Source organism: Phasianus colchicus, chromosome 4 (assembly GCF_987193195.1).
Source record: "Phasianus colchicus chromosome 4, bPhaCol1.hap1.1, whole genome shotgun sequence".
In the NCBI taxonomy this organism is placed as follows: domain Eukaryota; kingdom Metazoa; phylum Chordata; class Aves; order Galliformes; family Phasianidae; genus Phasianus; species Phasianus colchicus.
Window position 1 is genome coordinate 25,333,526 of NC_143439.1, and position 23,328 is coordinate 25,356,853.

The 23,328-nt window shown below is 34.1% G+C and overlaps 1 protein-coding gene and 1 long non-coding RNA gene across 3 annotated transcripts in view; one reads left to right on the forward strand and one right to left on the reverse strand.

Annotated features, from left to right (window-relative positions):
* LOC116238060 (uncharacterized) overlaps positions 1-20,086 on the forward strand; it is a 42,127-nt gene extending 22,041 nt beyond the window's left edge. The window contains exons 2-4 of one of the 2 annotated variants that reach the window (XR_004168866.2): positions 8,155-8,216; positions 16,447-16,488; positions 20,000-20,075. This is a non-coding gene — a long non-coding RNA (uncharacterized LOC116238060). Of the gene's footprint in view, positions 1-8,154; positions 8,217-16,446; positions 16,489-19,999 lie in introns of both variants that reach the window. The other variant, XR_016466403.1, reaches the window with a different exon arrangement.
* GLRA3 (glycine receptor alpha 3) overlaps positions 10,879-23,328 on the reverse strand; it is a 70,565-nt gene continuing 58,115 nt past the window's right edge. Inside the window, exons 7-10 of the mRNA XM_031607544.2 lie at positions 20,025-20,239; positions 18,628-18,774; positions 15,448-15,567; positions 10,879-11,148 (exon numbers count right to left, since the gene is read on the reverse strand). Of these exons, the coding sequence (XP_031463404.2) occupies positions 10,879-11,148; positions 15,448-15,567; positions 18,628-18,774; positions 20,025-20,239 (752 nt within the window). The remainder of the gene's footprint in view (positions 11,149-15,447; positions 15,568-18,627; positions 18,775-20,024; positions 20,240-23,328) is intronic.

Sequence of the window (23,328 nt, forward strand, 5' to 3'; positions counted from 1 at the left end):
AACTAAACCATCTGGTCTCTATATGTGTGCATATAGAGAGTGCATGTGTGCATGGTATGTTAAATGCATGTGCTTTATGCATTGTGATCTCAAGACAATGGTCAGAGGATTTGGGTGGGAGAAGTGGAAGGACAATTTATTGCCTCCTATTGGCAAGTTGAAGGAGTGGAAAGACAGATTAGTTGCTATTCACTGTACTGTTTGGAACATTTTGATGAAAGTCCATATGTATTTTAGATCCTGAGCAAGATGAATCATTATCAAATTTTAGCAATTTCAATCACTGGTTTACTTATGTCACAGTAGCATTCTGCTTTTATATGTACTCATTTTTGTTTTACCTGTTCTGAAATCAACTGTCCTATAAAGAAGAACAGCAGAAGTCTGACTTCTTCCCATAATCTGGCTATGTAGTGGTAAATCTACCAGATCCATCTTTTTGCCTGTCTAGGTAACATTTGGGATATTATAGTGATGCAGTTAAATGGCTTTCCTACATTTACAAGTAGAAGCCATACATTTCACAGTTTTCATACATTTTACAAATTTTATACATTCCAAGCAGAAACAGAGAGGAAGAGTTAATTGAAGATCTCCAAGTTTTGCATTTTTTCCTAAAAAAGGTCAACAACATTGGAGTGATTCTTCAGCAGAGATGATACAAGTAAAACCTGTATAATTACTTCTGCAAATTTTAGGAGAAACTCTTTTTCCATGAGCTTGAAAGATCTGATCAAAGATGTTTCTACCAACACAGAAATTCCAGGGAGACAGCTTAACTGCTGATCTTAGAGCTCTCTTCCTTGGTATGTCTGTTTGGAGAGAATATTCATATTCTGAAAGAATCAACTTCCTTCCACATTTAGTGGAAATTACTCTCCAGGGATCTATTCCTGCAAGTATCCATGAGAAGAAATGAACTGCTATCCTCTTCCAGATAAAAAATGCTAGTGGGAAAAAATTCAATTCAGACTTTCAAACAGGAATGGAATAATATTTCTAAACTGTTTGGGGTAGTTACAGGACTTCTCTAAAAACAGGATGAATGAAAAGAAATTAAGCAATCTTTTTCTAGACCACTTAGGTGGTCACGTAAGTTATCTAAAGATAGGACATTTAACTGCTATTTCTGTGTTGTAGCTCCTGTGGTATTTGTTTTCTGTGTGGATAAAAAAAAAAAAGTATTCAGACTGTTTCCATGTTTACCCTCAGATTTTTATGTTTTAAAAAGGAAATGGGGAGCAGAATGGAAAGGGGTTGTTTGATATTTCTGGATGTTGCACAGCTATAATCTTACAATCTCTAAGAGTATTTTATAGACTTGCTCTACTGTATTAAATATTATAGTATAATTGAAACTATTGAAATTACAAATGTATGAATATTAAGATCTCTTCAGTCACTGCTGAGATCAGTAGAAATACTTAAACTTCGAACAGAGCAAGACTGGATTGCAGCAGAATTAAAAGATTCAAGATGGCAAGCATACTTTACAGATGTTCAAGTTGGGTTCAGATGTTCAAATTTTATGAACAGAATATTTTTTAAACATTTGACTAACTTGCAGGCACACAGCACTTAAGCACCACAAATGACTCATAACTTGCTTAACACATGGAGTTCAAAATATTTGTTAAAGGTTTGAAGGAAACTGAAAACTTTGGAATGATGATGACAATGCTGCAATGAGATGTATAACCACTGCCTTTGACAAGCAGGTATATTAGTCTAATCCAATTTCCTTAGGTATTTTTCCATTTACTTCAGACCCATAGAACAGGGCTATTTGGAACTACCCAAGCAGGCTTGACAGCAAATTCTTATTCAAACCAGATTCATAGAAACTTCAGCCACTAAAACAATATCAAGCATACTATGTTCAGAACGTTGCAACATCAGTATTAATACTGTCAGTCACTGACCTTAAGCTATTGACTAGATAATTTGGAAAATGATTTATATCTTTCTTTTTAGGCTTATGGAAGTTATGATGGAATGCATATTCTGAACAATTTTAAGATTTTTATATCCTCTGTGGCTTTTTTCCTTAGAGGTGATATTAGGAAGACAGTTCAGAGTACTCACATAGCCACGCTGTTCTGGGAAATTAGTAGGGTTCAGAAACATTACTGAGATTAAGAGAGTAAGAATATGCCAAATTAAATGGCCTGAAATATTGTTTTTTTCTCAGATACCTTGGAAGTGTTTCACACAGTAATAATTATCTGTCTTTTCTGCTCTGGTAGGTTATATATCAGGAGAAAATATACTTTTTTAATGATACATTTTAATTTAATGATACATTTTAATGGTACATTCCAATGGGAGCTAAAAGCAAGCCTACCAGCATTTTCCTCTGGCAGAACTTATTTTAAAAACATTTGAGATCATTTGCTGCTTTTTGGAAAGAAAAATGGTACAACCATGGATTTGTGGCATATTTTCATATATTTCTGTAAAAATATTTGGACAAATAAGTGGGAATCTTTGGAAAATCTGTATTTTGGTGTGCTTATGAGCAGCTAAAGTACCAAATGAATGCTTTACTGGGAATATAAAAATAAGCAAACCGTTTTCAACACTTCAATAATGTTGACAGCTTACAGTGCATTCCTCAAAGTTTGCCCTCATTCCTGCTCTAAGCTCTGTTTGACATGCTACATCTGGGTGAGCACGTGCAAGGAACAAAGAGAGGTAAGAAAGATGCAAATAAATTTTTGAGAATCATTTTCCATTGGCTGAGTGAGAATATTACCACTTGCTTTCATAATAATTAGATCATGCTGTGGTATGACAGTCTTGCACAAAAATCAGTGATAGAATAGCACTGTACCCTGTTTTGTTCAAGACAAATATGTAAACATAGCTTGTGAATTTATGCACTCAATTCTGTTTTGTGAACAAGTCATCTACTTTATCTGGAGTTGCAAAATGAATGCATATGAAAATTGTTACTAAAATATGTAGAATCTCACACAGGGGCAAACAAACTCACAGCAGGCTGGACTTATGTGCTTAGTGGGGCTTGAATTAGGCACTGAATCAAAAACCTGCTATGAATGGAACAAATAATGGAAAACACTCTATTATAATGAAAAAAATATTTTTGTTTTGGATGGTTTTGTACATGCCAGAAGAAACAGACAGGAGAATGTTGCATTCATTGCTACAAGTGAAATATTCTGCTTTAATTTTAAAGGTTAAGTAATCTAAAATTCACAGATAATTGTATGGCACAGCCAGTATTTGTTTAATCTATACTTGTCTTTTAAGCATTAGAATGTGATAGGATTCTATGAGAGCTAGTACAAGTTCAGTAGAAATGATGCAGGGTCAGGAAAAGATAGCATATATGATTCTTTTTGTGCTTATTGAGTGTTTGAAGCAATCCTTTTGGGCTACCCAATGCAACTGTGCCCCTCAAGAAAACAGGATAGGAATGAGTAAATTTTGTAAATCATGATAGGATTTAGACATAGGCTTGATACTTATCAAACATTTTGTGAGGATGGTGCTTTTAAACAATTAAGTTTTCCAGTCATCTCAGATATGTTAAAATTAATGTTTGTATTTTTTACAGAATTAGGTTGTAAAGGAAGGAAAGGCAATGAAGCACTCAAATTTTCTTGTAGCTCTTAGTGCAAGTGGTTGCTAGTCTCCTCACAGAAGAGATTTGAATTTCATGTCAAGCCATGTCCATACTGTCCTCTACAGGGGGAGCCAGAGTGTGAACTTGAACACGAGTTCTTGTAGAACCATTAGAGATTTTATAGTCTGAAAGATAATGTAACTGCACTACAAGTGGTGCAGCTGTGTAAGATGGTGATCTGATGGGAGAAATAATTAAAGTGGAACAAACCAGTTAAATACACTTAAATATATGTCAGAAGGTGGTGTTGCAATGTAATATCTCTCAAATCATGACATCTCAGGATGTCATTAAGAAATAAAGGTATTAGTGTAAAGGTGAAATCAACTTAGGCCATTAAATAAGAAGCCCTCAGAAAGAGTCTGTTTTATATCAACAGGACTTTAACATGTGTTAACATGTTAACATTTAAGCTACTCGAAAGAGCTTTCTACTATAATGGTTTTGGGTGAATCATGTAAGTTATTGCTATCTTCTTTAGTTTTTTAAAGACAGCTTTAAAAACAGGTTAGCCATTCATTTCCTGTGTAACAAAATTATCTTTAGCAATAAGCAGGAGAAAATCAACAGACAGTTTAAAAAAGCAGACTGTTTTCTGTTCTAAAATACTATTTAAATATAATGTATAGGTACATATAGAATTACATTTTTGTATATGTCTTTAGACATGAACACTTGGTTTCTGGACCTAAGAAATTAACGTTAGCTATTTTTCATTCTAAGATAGCATCACCTCAAAAAAATTGTATCACTTTCAAACTGTGTGATTTGCAACACAAATACTGATTACCTTGTATATTTTCCTTTTTATAATGAATGTCAGTGTTTGGAGTCTCTGCATGAAGTATTAATTCTGCTAAAGCTCATCCCCTTGAAAAAAATGCACTTGTGTCATCCCTTAATTCATATGAGAGGGAGCCATCTTGTGGTTCCACTGGTCTTCTGATGTTCTCCTTAAATAAGTTCAGCCTAGTTACAGACCTGTGTGGACTTACTCTGTTCTAATATACTTACATAAGTTATTTATTCCTACTTCTGTACCTACTGTACATGCCTAATGAAAGCTTTATTTGCTCTCATTTTTTATTTTATTTATGTAGTAACACTGATTTTCAAATAGGTGAGGTATTCAATTTGGCCTGTTAATAGAAGAATTACAATGTGACATAAGCATGTTTTAGGCTGAGCTCATTGTGTCAGTAGAGATTTTAAATGGCTAATATGTAAATTACAAGATTACAAGATTTTTTTTTTTTCCCAGTATTATGAAAGGAATTTCAAAACCCTCCACCTGGGGAAGAACTACCCCATACATCAGCATGTGCTTGGGCCACCCAGCAACTTTGCAGAAAAGGACTTGCAAATCCTGCTGGGCACCAAACCAAAACATAAGCCAGCATGGTGCACTTGTGGGAATGACAACTAATGCTACCATGTATTTAGGAAGAGTGCTGCCAGGAGGCTGAGAAAGGTGAATTTGCTTAGCAGTGATGAGGCTATACCTGCAGTACTGGCTCCAGTTCAAAGCCCTTTAGTACAGGAGTTTATGAAGTGAGTCCAGCAAAGGACCACTAAGGTGACTAAGGGACTGGAGAACTCTTTTATAAGAAAAGATTGTGTCAGCCTGTTTACCCTAGAAAACAGAAGGTTAATGGTCATCAATGTGTGCAAATATCTGACAGGAAGGTATAAAGTAGACAGACCATTTTCAGATGGTGCCCAATGCCAAGATAAGAGGCAATATGCACAATCTCACATACAAAGGATTTTCTCTGAACACCAGGAAATTTGAATAAGTGCTGGCCCAGGCTGCCCAGAGAGACGGACTGTGGAGTCTCCTCTTTGGATATCTTCCAAAGCAAACTGGGCATGGGCCTTACACTCTGCTCTGGGTGGCCCTGCTGGAGCAGAGGGACCCAGAGGTCTCTTCAACTTCCAGCATTCTGTAATTCAATGAAGTAAATATTGAAATGCTTATTTTTTAAAAAATGTCAATATATCTATGTATTGTGTGTCTCTCTATATATTTGTTTATACTTTTTTGACTCTTCACTGCATTATCTGGCTAATACGTTCTTGTTCAATTGCTTGTTTCTTACCTGATACTATGTTTTTGTAGCTTTCATGAGAATTATGCATCTCAACATGAAAGCAGCTGCTTCTGTAGTTTTAGAAGATTATGTGTGAACACATCCTAATAACAGGGTCAAGCTGATGTTGTGCTTTGTCATATAAGGGTGGACATAACTAAGCATTTGCACTGAGGCTGCTAAGAACTTTTAGCCTACGTGGCATCACAGTGACGTGTGGCTGTTACTGAGACATCGATTTGTATGCTATTTATAAGTATATAAACACTGTTATAATCAGATTAGTAGAACTTGAGCTGTTCTCAAAAGACCAGCGTGTTAGTTTTCTGGAAACCATTTTCTATGAAGAAATAACTAGTAGATCCCATAGATCTGTCTGTTAGCCCATCAGGCTATTTTGCTGCAGCATAATACTTTACATTTCTAATAATGTCAGCAGGATATGGCTGGACTTATTTCAGTAGGCATTTACCAATATAACTTTCTTTAAGTTTTCACAATGGGCTCTTTTTCCCTCTTTATTCATTCCTGCCATGCCTTTTCTTTCATGTTTTCAATCCTGGAATACTGAAATGGTAATGCACCTTAAGCACTGGCAAGGGCATCGATTTATTTTTCAAATGGTATTGATAGTCTCTCCTGTGGTTTTAAACACATTGCCTAAAGTGTCATAAAAATAATTGCAGTTTCTGAAAAAATGTTCTTTATTTTTGAACAAAATATCTACATTGACATGGGTAACACCATAAATTTCACATATTTTAAGACTTCTGTCTGCAGAAAATGTCAGTTTAAGTGCAATATGATACTATAATACAATGAAAAGAACTTTAATCAAATCCATGCATAACACATTAATAGTTTTACCAAAAAGGAAGTATTTGAGATGAAATTGCCAGTGGATGTTACTAGACAGAATTCATAGGAGAATATGTTTAAAACTCACAGACAAGTTATTAGTACACTATATATTTTTCCCTTTATTTTTTTTTCTGTATCCTTTAAAAATTTGGGATCACTAGCACACAAAATATGTATATAATGTTAAAACTTTATAGCAAAAGCTTATGGCACAATTATTTTTTTTTTTTAATACAGCTCACAATTACACATTCCTGGAACATCAGTAACTTTTTCAGTCCATTTTGTCCATTAACATCACTCTGTTATGCAACAAAATATAAACATAATAAATGTTTATTGCATATTTCACAAAGATAAAAGTGAAGAAGTGCAGTAATATTCAAGAATGTCAAGAATACATTATGAGCCAACATTTTCCTGGCATTTAACCCACTGCTTCTAGCAAACTAACCTGCTTCCACAAGCCTTCCAAACTGATAATATTTCAGTCACTACTGTAGGTGATGTGTGTTGCCTGAAGGCACCTTTTCCATAACCACTTAAAAATAAAACACCTATTTTATTATTAACAAGTAGCTTAGTTTGTGATTTATATCTTTTTCTTATTAGTTTTCTCAAAAAGGATAAAATTATGATGATTTGATATTGTTCTGATTGTATAGTAAGATGTGGAAAAAATTATTTTATTACCTGCCAGGGGTACTTTGAAAATTAATAGCTCACTCAGCAGTTTCACAGTATAAGGCCAAATTCTGCTCTGTTGGATTGCATTAATTCCTACGAAAGCTCAAAGGAGAGCAGAAATTACACATAAAATATATCTACTTTTTGCAACAAAACATCTCAGCTTGGGCTGGGTACTATATAGATAAGTCCACTTATATCTAATATAAAATTATTGCTAAAAATAATAAATTTAATTTTTTTAAGGATAAGGAAGACTTTCCCTCCTATCAAAAATATAAGGTTTTGTACAGTTTTTCTTATCTACATTAGCAACCTACAGTTCTCTATTGGCTTATAGTACAAAGTGGAAGCAATAGCTAATTTCTTTAATGTAAAGTGCACAGCTAAATCACCTAAATATAATACTTTCTAATGATTAAAGAGCATTATTTCTCACAGATCACAATGGATTTGTTATAAAGGAGTCTATAAAAAGTTCATGGAACCAATTCTAATGAAGAGAATGGAATGAAAACTAATATATCATTAAACTGAAAATGATAATTAAATCCCGTGTTCTTACTGCATCTGTCTAACCTAGTTAAGTAGTAGTACTTGCTGTCAAAATTCCTTAAAAGGAATATGTACTTTATTTAAAAATAGCTAAATTCCAAATAGTATAACACTATTATTTCTTCTTTCCTCTCTCCCTCAATGCACCTCTAACTTATCAACATTATTGAGAAAAAAGACAACCCTCTATTTCTCTGATATTTGAATATGGTCTTAAAAATAAGATGCATTTTGCTATGTGAAATTTAAGTGGGAATTTGGTAGTTGAATATATCCGCTGCACCTTTGAGTGATGTTTCTTATCCTTTTTAGGACCTGAAGCTTTTGGCTTTACTGAGGCAAGCATGGTTTAGGTCACACATCTCTAGTCAGTGGTGAGTAACAGACATTCTTGCCTTCAATCATCTTATAATCTCAACTGACATTTCCATCTTTTTCTACTAGTGACTTCATCCTAAATCATTTAGGAATAATCTAAATGAAGTTTAAATCTATTTTGGTATACCCAGAATTTAGTATATCGCAGAGGCTTCTGTTATGTTGACAAATGTTATGGTTCCTGTTAAAAAAAAAAATCAGTGGAGAGATCTTGGTTACATTACATCGGAATTGAAAATCTTTATTTAACTCAGGTTCAGATTACGGGCCAAATGCATTTACATTTGAAAACATCATTATGGAACTATTTTTCATTTCTCCCCTATTTGAAATTCTTTTCTTACTAATATATTACTTAATACAGCAATACAGCAAAGCTGTAGAGTTTTTATGCTATAAAAATATTTAAATCTCTTTACTTTCAATATGCCTTCTTAGAAAACTGAACACTATATGTAAGTTTTCTGCTTTGCTTTCCTATGTAATGGCTAGAAAGCAGAATAACTAGGAGTTAGAATTATTAGCAGTTATTCTGATCTGGCTTTATGCACATACCACTTCAATTAAGAATTCTTTATTGAAGAATCCAGCTGTTTTGTAGGGAAAGAATTGAGATAAGCCAATTTTTAATATGATTGCTTATTGATTATGAGTCCAGTCCAGTACTTTAAACAGTTCTTAAAAAGAGACTTTGACTTGACTGTTGACTAGAATAAATTAATATCCCTTTTCATATGACACATTTTATGACAATTTTAAGGGAGAAAAATATAATCTGACTAGTTATGAACACTAGTTCATAATACATGGATGAGCACCTGTGTTCATAAATGAATGGGATTTGTTATAAATACATGTATAAATTCATAAATATGAAGAAGTAATAAAAAATAGTAAGTAATAAAAACATATTATTTGAAGTGAATTGAGTTCATGTCAGATCATAAAAGAAGAAAAACTATTAAAAATACTTTTAAAAATATTATTCTTAAAATAATAGCGTTTAAACTGAAGGAGGGTTATAAATTTTCTGACACAGCTGAATAAAATCTGAGAGCAACTATTTTAGAATCTCTCTAACTAATCCTTGGAGGAAAACAACAACAAATTCAACCAAACCCAAGGTTGCTATGTTATAATCCTCAGTGCAGAGTTACACTGCTTCCATTACTTCATGTGCAACATGCCTTTGGCAGTGCACCAGATGTTTGCCTCCAGCTGTATTTTGCTCTGTATACACATTCTGAGCAATAATGAAGCAAAAATTCAAAACATGTTCAAAACAGAAATATTTTGCAATGAGAAACAGCCTCGTTTACTGGACTTTTACGTAATGAGTAATTCTAAATATTAGATTTATATCTTAGCATATTGTTGTTTTTCAGTGGAAAAGAATGGCAAGACTGAGCACCTGTCTACAAATGTCATAAATATGACCTATTGTCTTATAACTTAAGGAAGAAATTATTGACTGATTTAGTCCCAAAAAAAGGAAAATGTCTCTTAGTATCAATAGGTTTTCTATTTATTACATGAAACATAAATAATGTAAAAAACCATTCAGGTCCCTTTTCATGTTTTAGAAGGGCTACATGCTTTGTTTCCAAAATTGTGAAGTGTTAACTAATCAATGCCTCAATCATATATATACTTAAAGAATACTCCAGAAAACTACTATACGATCTACTCCTACATAAATCTTCCTGTGATATATGTAACATGTAGGAAATGTATATGGATAAACACAGTTGTAATCATCCTCATAATATTTCAGTGAAGCAGTTGATTATTTGCCATTTGTTTTGATCCCATATCTCTGCACTGAATTAAAATGAAGCGTTGCAAAATTTTGATGTAGTTTGTCTATCTCTAATACTGCATGAGTTTTGTCAATTAAGAAAAAAAACTGAACTTATAAAAAGGATTTAAAAATATTTTAAGTTGCCAAAGTACAGGTAATTAAAAGAAAAAAAGTCTTTTGCAGGAATCGATAGTTTAGAAATGTTGATGCATCTTCCAGGTGATATATAGACTATAACTGTAAATATTTTGTGTTAGCTGAGATTATTTCAACTCATACCACCCAGGAGATTGATAAGAAGCATACTGAATAAATTATATTAATTAAATGTGTCAACTGTGCTCATTGCAGGTCCTGTCCTTAGGACAAGACAGTCTTTAAAAATCTAAACTCAAGTAATTTATCGTTATCTTGTAAAACTGAAATAAAGGTAGCAAATTCTAGTATATTCTCTAGTACTATGGGATTTACATAGACTATTCTAGATTTGGGATCCTTTTTTTTTTTATTTAAAATACATGAGAGTTTAAAAAAAACATTAATAAACATCAAATAGTACTGTACAATTATACTACTATGTAACAGTATGTATAAACACTTGGCAGTAAAGCTTGAGCAGAGAGTGATTTACGATGAGTTGCTAACATTTGATCTAGAAAGTTTGCAGTTGCAGGTGTCTTCTCTTGTGTCATTCTTCCACTGCACTGTGAATGGGCATTTCAAACTAGGCAGGATCTGTTTCCCCTCCTCTGTGCTTTTTGCTTTTTACCAGTCACTTCTCACTCACGTGTTTATCTCAGAAAGCCTCCTGTTGATCATGGCAGACAGATCTCTATTGACTGCAAGGCTCAATCTTGTTATTGGTGAATGTCTTCGTGCCTTATGATTTTGTAAATTACCCAGTAAAAAATGTTGAAAATCAGAAAAGCTAATGGAAAACAAGCTCTGGAAATTGTGTCTATCTTCTTGGCTCGGTCAATGAATACTTTTCTCATCTCATCAGGGCTTTTAGGTACAGCTTGAGCAGGATTATTTGGCCCCTTCTGTGCCACTCCATCTTTTGCTTGCAGACATGGCCCCACTCCATATGCTGTAAAACTGAACTGACTTTCCCGTGCATCGTCATCCTGTTGCATAAAAAAAAAAAAGAACAAAAACAAACAAAAAAAAAAACAACCACCAAGATTTTACAGAAATCTTACCAGCTACTAAATATCATTTACTATATCTTTACCTCAGTAACATTTTTGAATCCACTGTTAAAGTGGTTGAAATTTCAGCCCAATCAAAGTTCATGTCAAAATATTGTAGCAGCTCTAATGAGCACAGAATTTTTCTACTTGTTTGACTTCGTAATCTATTTAGGGAAAAGAGAAAGCTTAGAAAATGAGTTTACTGGCTTAGGAAACTAGTGATAATCAGGCACACATCTTCTGATTTGTTTTGATTTGTGAAGATTTGCCTGCAATCTTCAACTGGGAAGACTTCAGAGTTCTTTCAGACAGCAGCCCTTAACTCTATGTTGCTTAAAAGGGTGGGATGTCTTCTTGTGATACCTATCACACAAGCAGTAACAGTGTTCATTAGTGAGAATTCTGACTATTTTATCTTTGTCTTTTGTTATTTCTGCTGTTCTCTGTATGTCAGATAAAGTGAATAGTATGTAAAGTATCTTAGTTTGGAATAGAAATAATATAATATATTTAAAATAAAGTTAGTATCTTAAAAATATTTAAAATAAATTTTAAAATAAAATAAATGAAAGCTGAAGGCCAGAATTTTGATTTGACAATTAAGGTGAAAACTGTCAAAAACATTCTGAATTCAGGGAGCTGTGAATGGAAGCAGTTTAAAATCGCAAGACACAAACCCAAAAGTAAATTATCTTGAAGATATATGTATTTTCATAGCATAGATATCTGGAATGTAGCTTCTGTCTGGAAACACATTTTGTACATCTCTCTACCCTGTTATAAATATTCCCTATAAAGCAGGCACAAATACAGAGTGGTAAATAATACCTGGACTGCGAAGCCAGCACCAAATTTTGTTTTGAAATACATTTCAACATAGATTTCTAGTGAGTATGCTACTCAAAGATAGTTCTATGATTTTGATGGCATTCACAATTTTAAAAAATCTTTCCTATTTTTTATGTCTAATTATCCTACTTGGTTTAACATTCTAGAATTCTGTAAATCATGACAAAATATAATGCATTATTTCCTTAAAAAATTCTTTAAAAAATTTTTTAACGTTTTATTTCTTTTTTGGAAATCCACTTCTGTAGCTATTCAAATAAAGGGGAGAAGCAGTCAATTTTTTCTGTTGAAAGAGAAATTTTGATATTTTGCAACTCTGCTTAAAAGAAAATGATATAAACTTTACAATTACCACAGTATATAAAGTAATTAGTGTTTTGGTTCAATAATTCTGAAGCTTTTCTGTTTCATGTAAACCTCTTTGTTTTATTTTTTGAGCTAACTTCCCACTAATCATTGTTTAAATCTCAACATCAAAACTCTCAATTTTGAAAATGTCAACGCATTTGAAAATGTTTTTGAATGGATGATTAATTCTGAACATATTAAAGTTTTGATTAAACAGTACTTCTAAGAAGAAGAAAAGCTTTCTTCATTTAAGAAACTATCAATTAACTTTGTAGGCAATATTAGTTGAATCAGTTATTGGCAAGAGAATGTATAATTAGCAATTTTGAAGTGAACTAGTTGGTAAATAGCCTGAACATTCAGCATGGCTGAATCACCCAATTCTTGTAGTTGTAATCTAATTACAATACTTTTTCATATATGTAAACTGAATAAACTGATAGACTACTATAATTCACTGAAACTGCTGTACTTTGAATCTGTATCATATTTCTTATATAAAAACACTAACAACAAAAATAAAGGAAAATTAACATGAAAGCAAAGGATGAAGAAAAAAAAATCATTGATTTACTTCCATATGGAGATGAATAACAGAAATACAAAATGTTAGGATGAATTTTGATGACGTGATAAAGCAAATTACTCCATTAGTGTTCCTCTCCTGTCAGAAAAGGTGTCATGGTTTTGTTGTATAGAGCTCCACACAGCAGATTTCTATCTGCAATGCTTGCCCATAGTATGACATGATCCATCTGTGAACAGGTCAAATTTCATTTTCTGGTAGTTCATTGTATGGTGGGGCCTCTTTAGCATGATACTACTGCTTCTCAGCTTTTTACCTTCAGGCCAGTCCATCACCACTTTAGGATTCCTGGACAGCTGAGATTCTCCTTTCAATCACCTGGCTTGTCTCTGTTGCAGGTGCCGTCTCATCACAGCATTAGAATAAGGCCTTTGGCTTTCAGACGCTCGCTCTCATTTCACTTATTAGCTCCAATTCTAATTTTATTGTATTATATTGTATTATAGTGCGTTATCTTGCATTCCGATATCTTACTTAGTAAATAAGTTTCTTTCTCCTCAGATTGTTGCCACTGTTTTGATTTTAGACCCATTTCCCATTTTTCTGGGTTTGGATCCATGGGTTCCCCCGCCCCGCTAGTCACAGAATCAGGCCATACCAGCCCGTAAAACACTGACAATAAGAAATAATATTTTAAGAGTAGTTTTATTCCAGTTAACGGGAGTTGCAAATATGGTAGATGTGAGAATTTATACTGTACTTGATATTTCAGCAACTTTGCACATATGAAAATCTTAAATTGGGGCTTAAATCTTCTCACGGTTCTCCAGAAGATAATGTTTATGATTGCATCAGCTCAAAATGATTATAAAATAATTCTGCTGTGTAGCAGCTTTCAGTTGGTTATGTTTTCTGGATGAGGCACTCTGCTTTGACTTTACTGTCTCTGTTCTATGTCTACCTGAGTTGAGCAATCCTCTCAAAACAGTTTTAAAGCCCGGGTTCCTGCTTATTTTTTACTTGCAGACGTTCTTTACTTAATCTACAGTAGGATGATCAGTAGTACTCTTTGTTATTGAGGAGTTGATGTGAAAATCCTTCTAGAAGTCTAGCCCAGTGATGCTGGATGGATAGTGTCTCCACAATGGCAGGTAGAGTGGTTGGAGCCCGCCAAGTCAGACTCAAGTGCTAGGGATATAATGTATACACAGGAAAGGGCACTTTCCAGAACACTGGGTATCACCATAACTATTTTCTGGGGTACCAGCTGGAACAGATGTAGTTCTGGAAGTTTTGTAGCAGGTTCATAGTGTATAAAAAGCATTAATTTGGCAACAGATTCATATCTAAGGGTGCTCTTGTAAAGCAGGAAAGATGCAGTTACTATTATTGTTGATAATAACATTTGAGTGCTTTTTTGAGGGCATTAATATGAAATGACAGCAGTACTCCATGTGCTTTTATAAATTGACTTGGCTACAGTCCTTCTTTTTTGGACTAGAAATATTTCTGATAATCCATGTGTTGGTCACAGCTGTCACAGCTGTTAAAGTCATCTAATGGATACCCTGTACATTTTAGTGGAATATCTGGACAGGGGATCTTCCATTGCATTAGGGATGATTTTTTTCTTTCAAAATGTAATAATGAAGCTCTTTTGTGTGTGTGTGTGTCTGTGTCTGTGTGTGTCTGTTTGTGTATTCATTTCAGTGCATCATTATTAAAAAAAAAAAGTTTTCTTTTTTATTTTTGATAAAACTTCTAAATTTTTAATGCAAATGAACTTCATTAAAGCTTTGGTATGAATGTGCTTTTCACAAATACTTGTTTGGTACTAGTAGTTTGAAAGTTATTCTGTGTATGGCTACATGTAAATATGTTATTATCTCTATCAAAATTTCTGTAATCAAAGACCGATAATTTTAGATAACACTTTTTTATTTAAAAAGTAGAATTTTTTCAAGGCCCAAGGGAATCTTAATGATTATACTCAGCTATAAAACTTTCCGTTTCTGTGGCCATGTGAGACTATGCTCTTTCTCTTCATGTATTTAATAATACGCATCTCTTGAGGAATATTATGTATAAATCCTAAAAATATGTCTGTGGCCTTTTGACTGTGGGTTTTGGTAAGAGTTTGAGGATTTATTTGAAGCTGTGGCTTTGGTTATTTGAACACTATTGTTTACTACTGAACTGTTCTGCACTGCAAACAGCTTGGTTTTAAACACTAATCTGGTACCAGTTGATTTCCTCTTGAACTGATGTCACTGTTTCTTTGAAACAGAAAACAAAATTTTAATATCATGTTTTAATCCTGATTTAAACAGATCAAAATAGATTACAAAATTAATGAGACAGATACCTTTCTTAACATTTCACGTCATCACATACAGGTAGCAATGAATGGAATCCACATGGAAAGACATTATTTCAGACAAAAGGACAGGGCCTCTGTTAATGATTGGATATCACATTTTGACAAATGGGACATCTTCTTCATAGTTTACCCTTAAATTTGTACTGTAGATTTGAGGCAAAGTCCCGTCTATAGGTCCTGCACATCTCAAGCCATTGCTATGCTGTAATGATTCATTGATTTCATTTCCATCAAGAACTCCCTCAAAATACTTTCATCAAAATGGATGGGTTGACCAAAAAGAAAACAAAAGAAAAGAGGTGTGATTACCATTAAAGACAACCTAGTTTGCATGTCTATTTTCCTCACTAAAGATACTTGTGATCTTTAGATTCTGGAAAATAGAATTCAAAGATTGACTGTTCTTGAAAACTAAATATCTTATTTTAAAAGCTAATCTAAAATCAGTGGTATTTAGCATAGGAACACAGTTCATGTTTTTTTCCCCATTCAGAATAAACACAACTAAGAAAAAGTGCTGATCATAGGTATGTTTTGGTTGTCCTATATCGTTCTTCTAATTCTGACATATTTTTCTTTTGTTTCTCAAGACCTAAAGGAGAGTATATTTAAATATACAATTCATATTCATTCATTCTGAAGGTGTTTCCATCACATCAGCAATATAATATTTGTGAAACTTGCATTCACTGGCTAGATTTCCTTTCCAGACAGAATTAAAGCACGATAGATCAGATGCTGACTAACAAATGAAGTTTTAAATTGGGAGCAAAAATTTACATATTCTTAAGATGTATTTTTGTCATTTTGGTAATTATAAAGAAACAAGAAAATAATCTCATACTTATTGTGATGCTTACTGGGAAAAAAAGCAATGGATAGATTGCATATTATGCTGCAATTACTGTTGTTTTGTTTTGGTTTTTTTTTGAGTGTGTTTATAACAAAATCCCATACTTCTCTAAACTATCTACAAATTTTTGTCACTTCTGTAGGAATTGTATTGGGCTTCTAAAAAGCAATATGCCTTTCAGTTATTTGAAATCATTAAGTAAGGTCCATAGCTACAAAAATAAAAGTGGTAGCCAGAGGGTGCAGTTATACCTAAGAATCATCTTTGATGTTGCAGCTACTTCTGCCCAGGAAGAGAGGCAGCAAATATTATATTCAGGTGGGTAAGAAGGAAGCAGTGACTTTCGGTAAGAAAAAAAAAAAATGCATAATGGCAAAGACAGATGAGCTCTAGATGCCAAAACCTCTTGATACAGCTCTGTACATTGTACTGTATACAATTTTATAATTTTTCTTAAAATTCAATTATTTTCCTCTGAGCTTGATCATCTAGTTTTTAAGAGTATTTACGTGTCCAAAGTTTTTAATTAGTATTGAGAAAGAATAACCAATTATTTTGATTAGATTTATGAAAGATATCAACGTTGGAGAATAAAGCAAATCGATTTGGGGATATGTTTGGTACCAAGATTTAATCCAACAATTTGAACAAAGAGTCTAAAAAATATATAGGGGGATAATCAGTAGGTGCATGCACAAGGTACTACATTTAGCACAGAATAATCAACTTCACAAAAGAAAATGGTTCTGCAGTAGTTCTGGAAAAAGTCCTGGAATTTATGGAAGATGATAATCTTGATAGGGATTAATCTTATGCTGTTATTAAAAATGCAAATAGCAAACTGTTTTAGATAATCATGTGTATATAACTGGCAGGATTTGATCCTTTGGTTCTTCACAGCTCTTACTGGCTACTCCTAATGTTGAAAATATGATTTTTAGGAACTATGTGGTTTACAGAATTTCCAGGGAAGGAGAATGACAATAAGCAAAAGTGTGGGAAACGTGCCCCAAGGGAAAAGATTGTACAAACTAGTCCAGCAAAACACTTAATACCATTAAAAATAGACTGAAAGTACAGTCACATTAAATATCACTCAACACAGCTGTTTATATTTGACATGGGACACATTTGTCATGGCCCACCTGCCCCCTGCCCTGCCCAGTAGTCCATATCTGCCCAGCCTATCGCCCACAGTCCAAATCTTCAAGCAGCTTTTAGAGAGCTGCCATATTTTCAACTAAGCACCCAACAAAGAACAAAAAACCTGTCTTTCTCCTCTGTGTCACAGAAAGTACATTTTTTTCTGCTGCTGTCAGCAAAATAAATAAATATTTCATGGGGCCAAGTTTTGAAAGCAGACACAGTCTGTATCACCCTCTAAGCAACAGCACGTGAGTTTCTGTATACTCCTAAACCAGTCTGAATACACAGGAAGAGGCAAATGTACAAAAATGGCATTTTCATTTGACTGTCTAGCTTGCCTTTTAACAGGGACTCTTGCTAGTTGACAATGCTTAGATATGCTTTCCAGAGTTACAGATTTTCAAAATCATCTAAGTAAAAAGGAAAAATATTTGGAAAAGAACCTCTTGTGATGTAAGGAGTAAATTGAGGTTAGTCTTCAGGAATTAAAAATGCCTGAACTTGTCATGTTGCTACAGTCAGACTTTCATCCACACTATAGATATAGACTGAATGCCAGTGAAAAGCTCTGCATGACACCAGTGGTGGGTACTCATTGAATGAGAAGTCTATAGTAATATTTTCTCTTTTAAAAATCAGAAGTAGGCATTTTGAATACTGTTATAAAACGTTTTGCTTATCACAAATTTAAACTTGTAACCTTAGTTGCTTGACTTTACACATTAGCAGTGACTTCCTTTAACAGTTTAGATGGCTTCTGCCATCAAATAAATATAAGTAGCCACTGCTCTATTAAAGCTCTTTGCTAACTGTATGAACAATTTACACTAAATTGACATACGGGAAAATACTCTTCTCAGCCCCTTAAAAAATGTATATCCAACAAATAAAATCAATTCAAAAATTAATGTTCATGTTTAAAATGCATGAAATAACTGTTAAATCTAGAGTGAAATAAGAAACAATATTTTTTGAATCTTAATGCTGTACAAAGTGCTGCAAGTAACAGTCATGATGATCCACTGAAGTATAATCTGACTCTTCTAACAGAGTGAAATTTGTATCTGTGCAGATGGCTCCCACATGGCCCATGCCTCATTTAAAGCCCTCTTAATCCTCCTTTTGAGAGTTCAAGTTGGATTTATGCAGCACGTAGTCCTTGTACTGACCCTCAGCCTAGAGTGGATTTCGTTCTGTGCTGCCATTTTATTTATATTGCCACTTTAAGCAGCAGTGTGTTTACCAAACTGAGCCCATATCCCAGCATAAATCAATCCATTAGACTGTCTTCCAAGCTGTGAATACTGTTACCTTGTTCTTCTTCCTCTTCCGTCGGAATCGCAGGAGTTCTTTATGCTGCCTTGACACAAAATTTACAGCTGCGTATTCCAAAAGTGCAGAAAATACAAAGAGCAGACACACAGCCATCCAGATGTCAATTGCTTTGACATATGACACCTAAGAAGAAAATAGAGCAGAAGACTGAATATTTTCAGAGCACAGATGTAAAGTTTAGCATTTCATGTCAGGAAGAAGCTCGTTAATATCTCCAAATCCTAACAGTCGTTTATGAAACAAATTTTCAAATGGAAGTTCGACAGTAAGAGAGAAAACAGTGGAATACTTACATTTTAATGATTATTTTTTAAGTGTCATCTTTCACAAAATATTTACTATTTTTCACCTTAACAGTTTCTCTTAACGTACTGTATATTTTAGCATAAACAAAAAAATCCACAAGGATCACATGCTCTTCCTCCATTTTTCCTAATGAGATCTGTGAATGAGGCTAAGAATTACTCTGTTATACTTATTTAAAGTTCCCAGACTCGACATTAGGTGAAGTGAGATGCAAAACTCTGATATGTTCATTTTTTTCTGCTAATACAGGCAGAATAAATTAAAGATATAGATTTAAATTCAGTATACTGAAAATGAGTTACAGAACTGATGAACTCACTGCAGTCCTTCATTGCCAAGCTCAGCTGCAGAACATAATCTGGACTGGGAATATGGAACCCTCTCTGCGTAGAGATTTACAAGACTTTTATCATTTAAGACAGAAGAGCTAGCATCAGGCCTCAAGAATGTGACAAATACATCTGCATCTCCCTTTGGTAGTAACCCCTTATGTTCTTGCTTTTCAGAATTTTTACTGTGTTTCATTTTCTCATCTGTTAATGCTACACTCAGGCATACTGTGATCCATACACATGAGGTACAAAGCACATTTACTTCTGTTAGGGTTTTTTACTTTATCTAGAAAAATGTAATCAACAAATTTAAAAAATCCATGTTAAAACTAATACAGAAGTGGAATTTGTTTTTATTACGTACATTTTTTCCCCACTAACTGCAATGAAGACTGTTGAGAAATAATAACTGAAAGGAAAAACAGTCTTTAAAGCAATCCCCTTAAGAAATTCGGTCATATTTGGTAGCATTTTACTAGATATTGGGATCCAGAAAAGGACAAGCTAGTGAATTGATATCAAGCAACACATTTGGTACAGAAAAACATTGTTTTCATCGCTTGCTGAGGTATGTTAATTAGCATGCTGTGGGATAAATAGTTCAAAGCTATTTATCTCCTTCAGAATAATAAGTGTTAGTAATTAAAACGTATAAGATTGACTTAAGGACTTTATTTGCCACATAATGTTTTTATTCTGTATTAATGCAGTACACACAGAAGAAATTCCACCTACCTTCGGAAGTGATGCTCGTGAGCCTGAGCTTTGTGTTGTCATGGTCAGTACAGTTGTTATGCCTAAAGCCACTCTGGCTGGAGCTGCATCCATATTGATCCAAAATGACACCCAGGAGAGAATCACGATCAAGAGACTTGGTATGTACATCTGGATGAGATAGTAACCCATCTGTCTCTCGAGGTGAAATCGGACTTCAATACACGTAAACTTTCCTTTTTATAACAAAGAATAAATATTCAATAGAAATATATTGTTATCTAAAGAGTGTATACTGCATCAAATATATTTCTTCTCTAATGAATGGTGAGTGTTTAATTCCCCTTGTGTGACTTTTAATATGTGCATTACGCCAATTCAAAAGGATTAACTGCTGGAAAGAAAGTTGTCTGAATAACCTCAAATTTAAGAATTCAATAAGCTCTGGAACACTTATTTCCTTATATATGCAAAGAAAAACCTTGTACTCCCCTTATGTTTTGGTCCAATTTTATGCTTAAACAAGTTTTTCTTTATTCCAATGAATCGGAAGAAAACATAGTGAAAACAGTGCAGGTGCTAGGTCATCAACAAGAGATCCTGTAAAGTACTTCCCTTCACCTCCATTCAAATTGTTTCAACTTAAAAACAGAAATAGAAGACTTGCAAACGGGCTACTCCAGGAAACTGATTGAGTGGCCTGATTTTTCTGAATACTGAGCATCAAGCAACTTCTACTGATATCTACATGCGTGACCAGAGTTTTCTCTGATCTAGATATTTTACTCTATAAATTGTATATTTTTTCAGTGATCTTGACCTGATTGCATTATATTTTCTAATTCTTCTCAATGCTTGCATTAATTAGACACAAACGGTGTTGAAGGCAATGTTCTTACAATAAATACTGTATATATGACAGAGTTTATCATAGCAAGAAATATATATTTGACAGGTTTCTTACCTATTTGAATAAGAGCATTTCTTAATTCCAAATTTAACATGGAAAGACATTTAGTTATTTATTTCTTAATTGATAGGAGGGTTTTCTTTTTTGCTATGCTTTTGAGTAGTTTTTGATAGCATTTTCCTAATCCAGCTTTATCTGTTTTATAAGAAATGCTTCCATTAACACTGCTTTAATATTTATCATGCTAATGACATTAATGCATCAGATTTATGAATGAGTCAAAGAATAAGCTTGTTCTTTACTCGGTATACTATATGTTATGCTCTAACATTAGGCATTCACAAATGAATACTAGATAAAGTCAAAGCATAATTAGTGCTTGGAATTATATTCTGGACTTTGTTGTTTCCATAGTATTTCTTTTAATAGGTCCCTAGTTATTTCTACAGTGCTATAGTAAATTCTATTGTGTGAAACCTTTATTCTGACAAAGAAAGAAAAAAAAAATCAACAACCCACCATATTTACAAAGGCAGTAGTTATAAAATGTTAAACGCACAAGTTGTAAATCTGACTTCACTGAATGTGTGACTTAATATTCCTGCCTTCCTTTTAGGCCCAGGGATTTTTCTGCACCTGCCAGTCCTGCCAGGAGCTGATGGAATTACACTGACTTTGGGATTTCCTCCTCAGCTGTAGTGTGCTTCCCAGCCAAGACTTCTGTGTTCCTCCTCTCCTCTGTTCCCAAGTAGTGCTGAAGAATTAACTTAATAGGAGGGAACTTCCCAGGAAGATAGATGGCTACCCAAATAGAAACCCTTCTGTTTCTGCACAGATTACTGGTCTTTCCCATCCATGAGAGATATAAGAGAAAAAGGCAGCAGACTGAAGTCAGTCTCAGCAGAGACCATTTGCAGCAGTTCTTGGTCTAAGCATGGAAAGCGTATTGTTAGTTCTTGCCCTTCCTGGCTGAGATCAGAACCACCTACATAAACTTGGCTGATGAAGCAGAATGGAAATATAGCTTTCGCACTAGCAGATGTGAGCTTCAGAGGCTGTGCTGTTTTTTTCCTAGCTGAAGCCATCATCCAGTTGTGAGCTCCTGTTCTTTCCCTGTCCCTTGTCCCTTTGCCTCCTGTACCTTAGATATTTACAGACATTGATCAGACCCTCTCAATTCAGGTTCTCACTAAAGCAACCTGTTCCAGCGTGCTGTCATTCTGACAGTAAAGTTCTTCCTTGTGTTAGTATGGAAATTCTTATGTTCCAGTTTCAACCCCAAAAGGTTGCAGATCCAGGGGTTATAAATCACTACTAAAATCTCAGAAACAGTGTCTTAGGTAATTGTCAAAAAGCATGAGGGTTTGAGTTCTTGTTGACAGAGGAAAGCATCAAAGCTTGGTTCTCCTTCTTTAGGCACTGTCATGTTAGTAGCAAAAGGACCCAATGTAAGACATGGTCAGTAGTAGCTGTGACCTAGAAGAAGCACAGTCTGCAGATTGTTAAGTGATTTATTTGGCTTTAAGAGGAAAGAAAGACAACCATGGGAAAAATTGTGTATGGACTGCATATGTTGAGAAGTTGAATGGGGAAGATGAAGTTAAAGAATTTGGCAGGTCACCAAGATTGCAGATTTACCAAATTAGAGATACAGAGACATTAGAAACGGTCTCTTACAGAATCTATCAGTTCTGCTGGTGAAAAATAGCCATGCCTGTGCAGTTTCCAGGATTGCTACAAACAACACCTTGAGTGAAAAAAAAACCCAAACCAATCTATAGACAACACAGTTCAGAATATTTTTAATCAGGATTATGATTAGTATAGTATCTGTGGTGATGGAATTATTCAAATTTCATTTGTGCTTGCTAGACAATGTTCATTATGTATGAATTTGTCTATGTATGTTGGTCTGTGCAGCTACTGGTACTTGCAGTTGAAAACTGGGTGTTCCATGAAAGCCCAGCATGCATGTGACACAGTCAGGGTAAGGCAGGAACATCCTGGGAATATGAGAAGTCACATACGACTTTTCTGGCTATAGAATTTCACTTCATTTTCTAAATTTGTCACTGTAGACATGCCAGAGGATGTAAAAACAGATAAAAATGATCATAAATATCATTGCATCAATTCAAACACAAGACTTCATGAGCCATTATGCTGTGCTGTTGCTGAAACTCTTCCATCCCTATACTTGAAGAACTTTATATATGTTATTTTTAAGCTACAGTTACAGCAATCCATTCTCAATTGGACATGAAACTCTAATGAGGGCATGCACTGATTAATTCTTACATACTGTCCTGAAGCTTCAAGTTAATTAGTTTCACAGGAAGATTTTTAAATATTTCTTTCTGTTCTACAGAATGTCTCTCAAAAGCTTTCTATCCTATGTTGCACCTAAACTTAAAC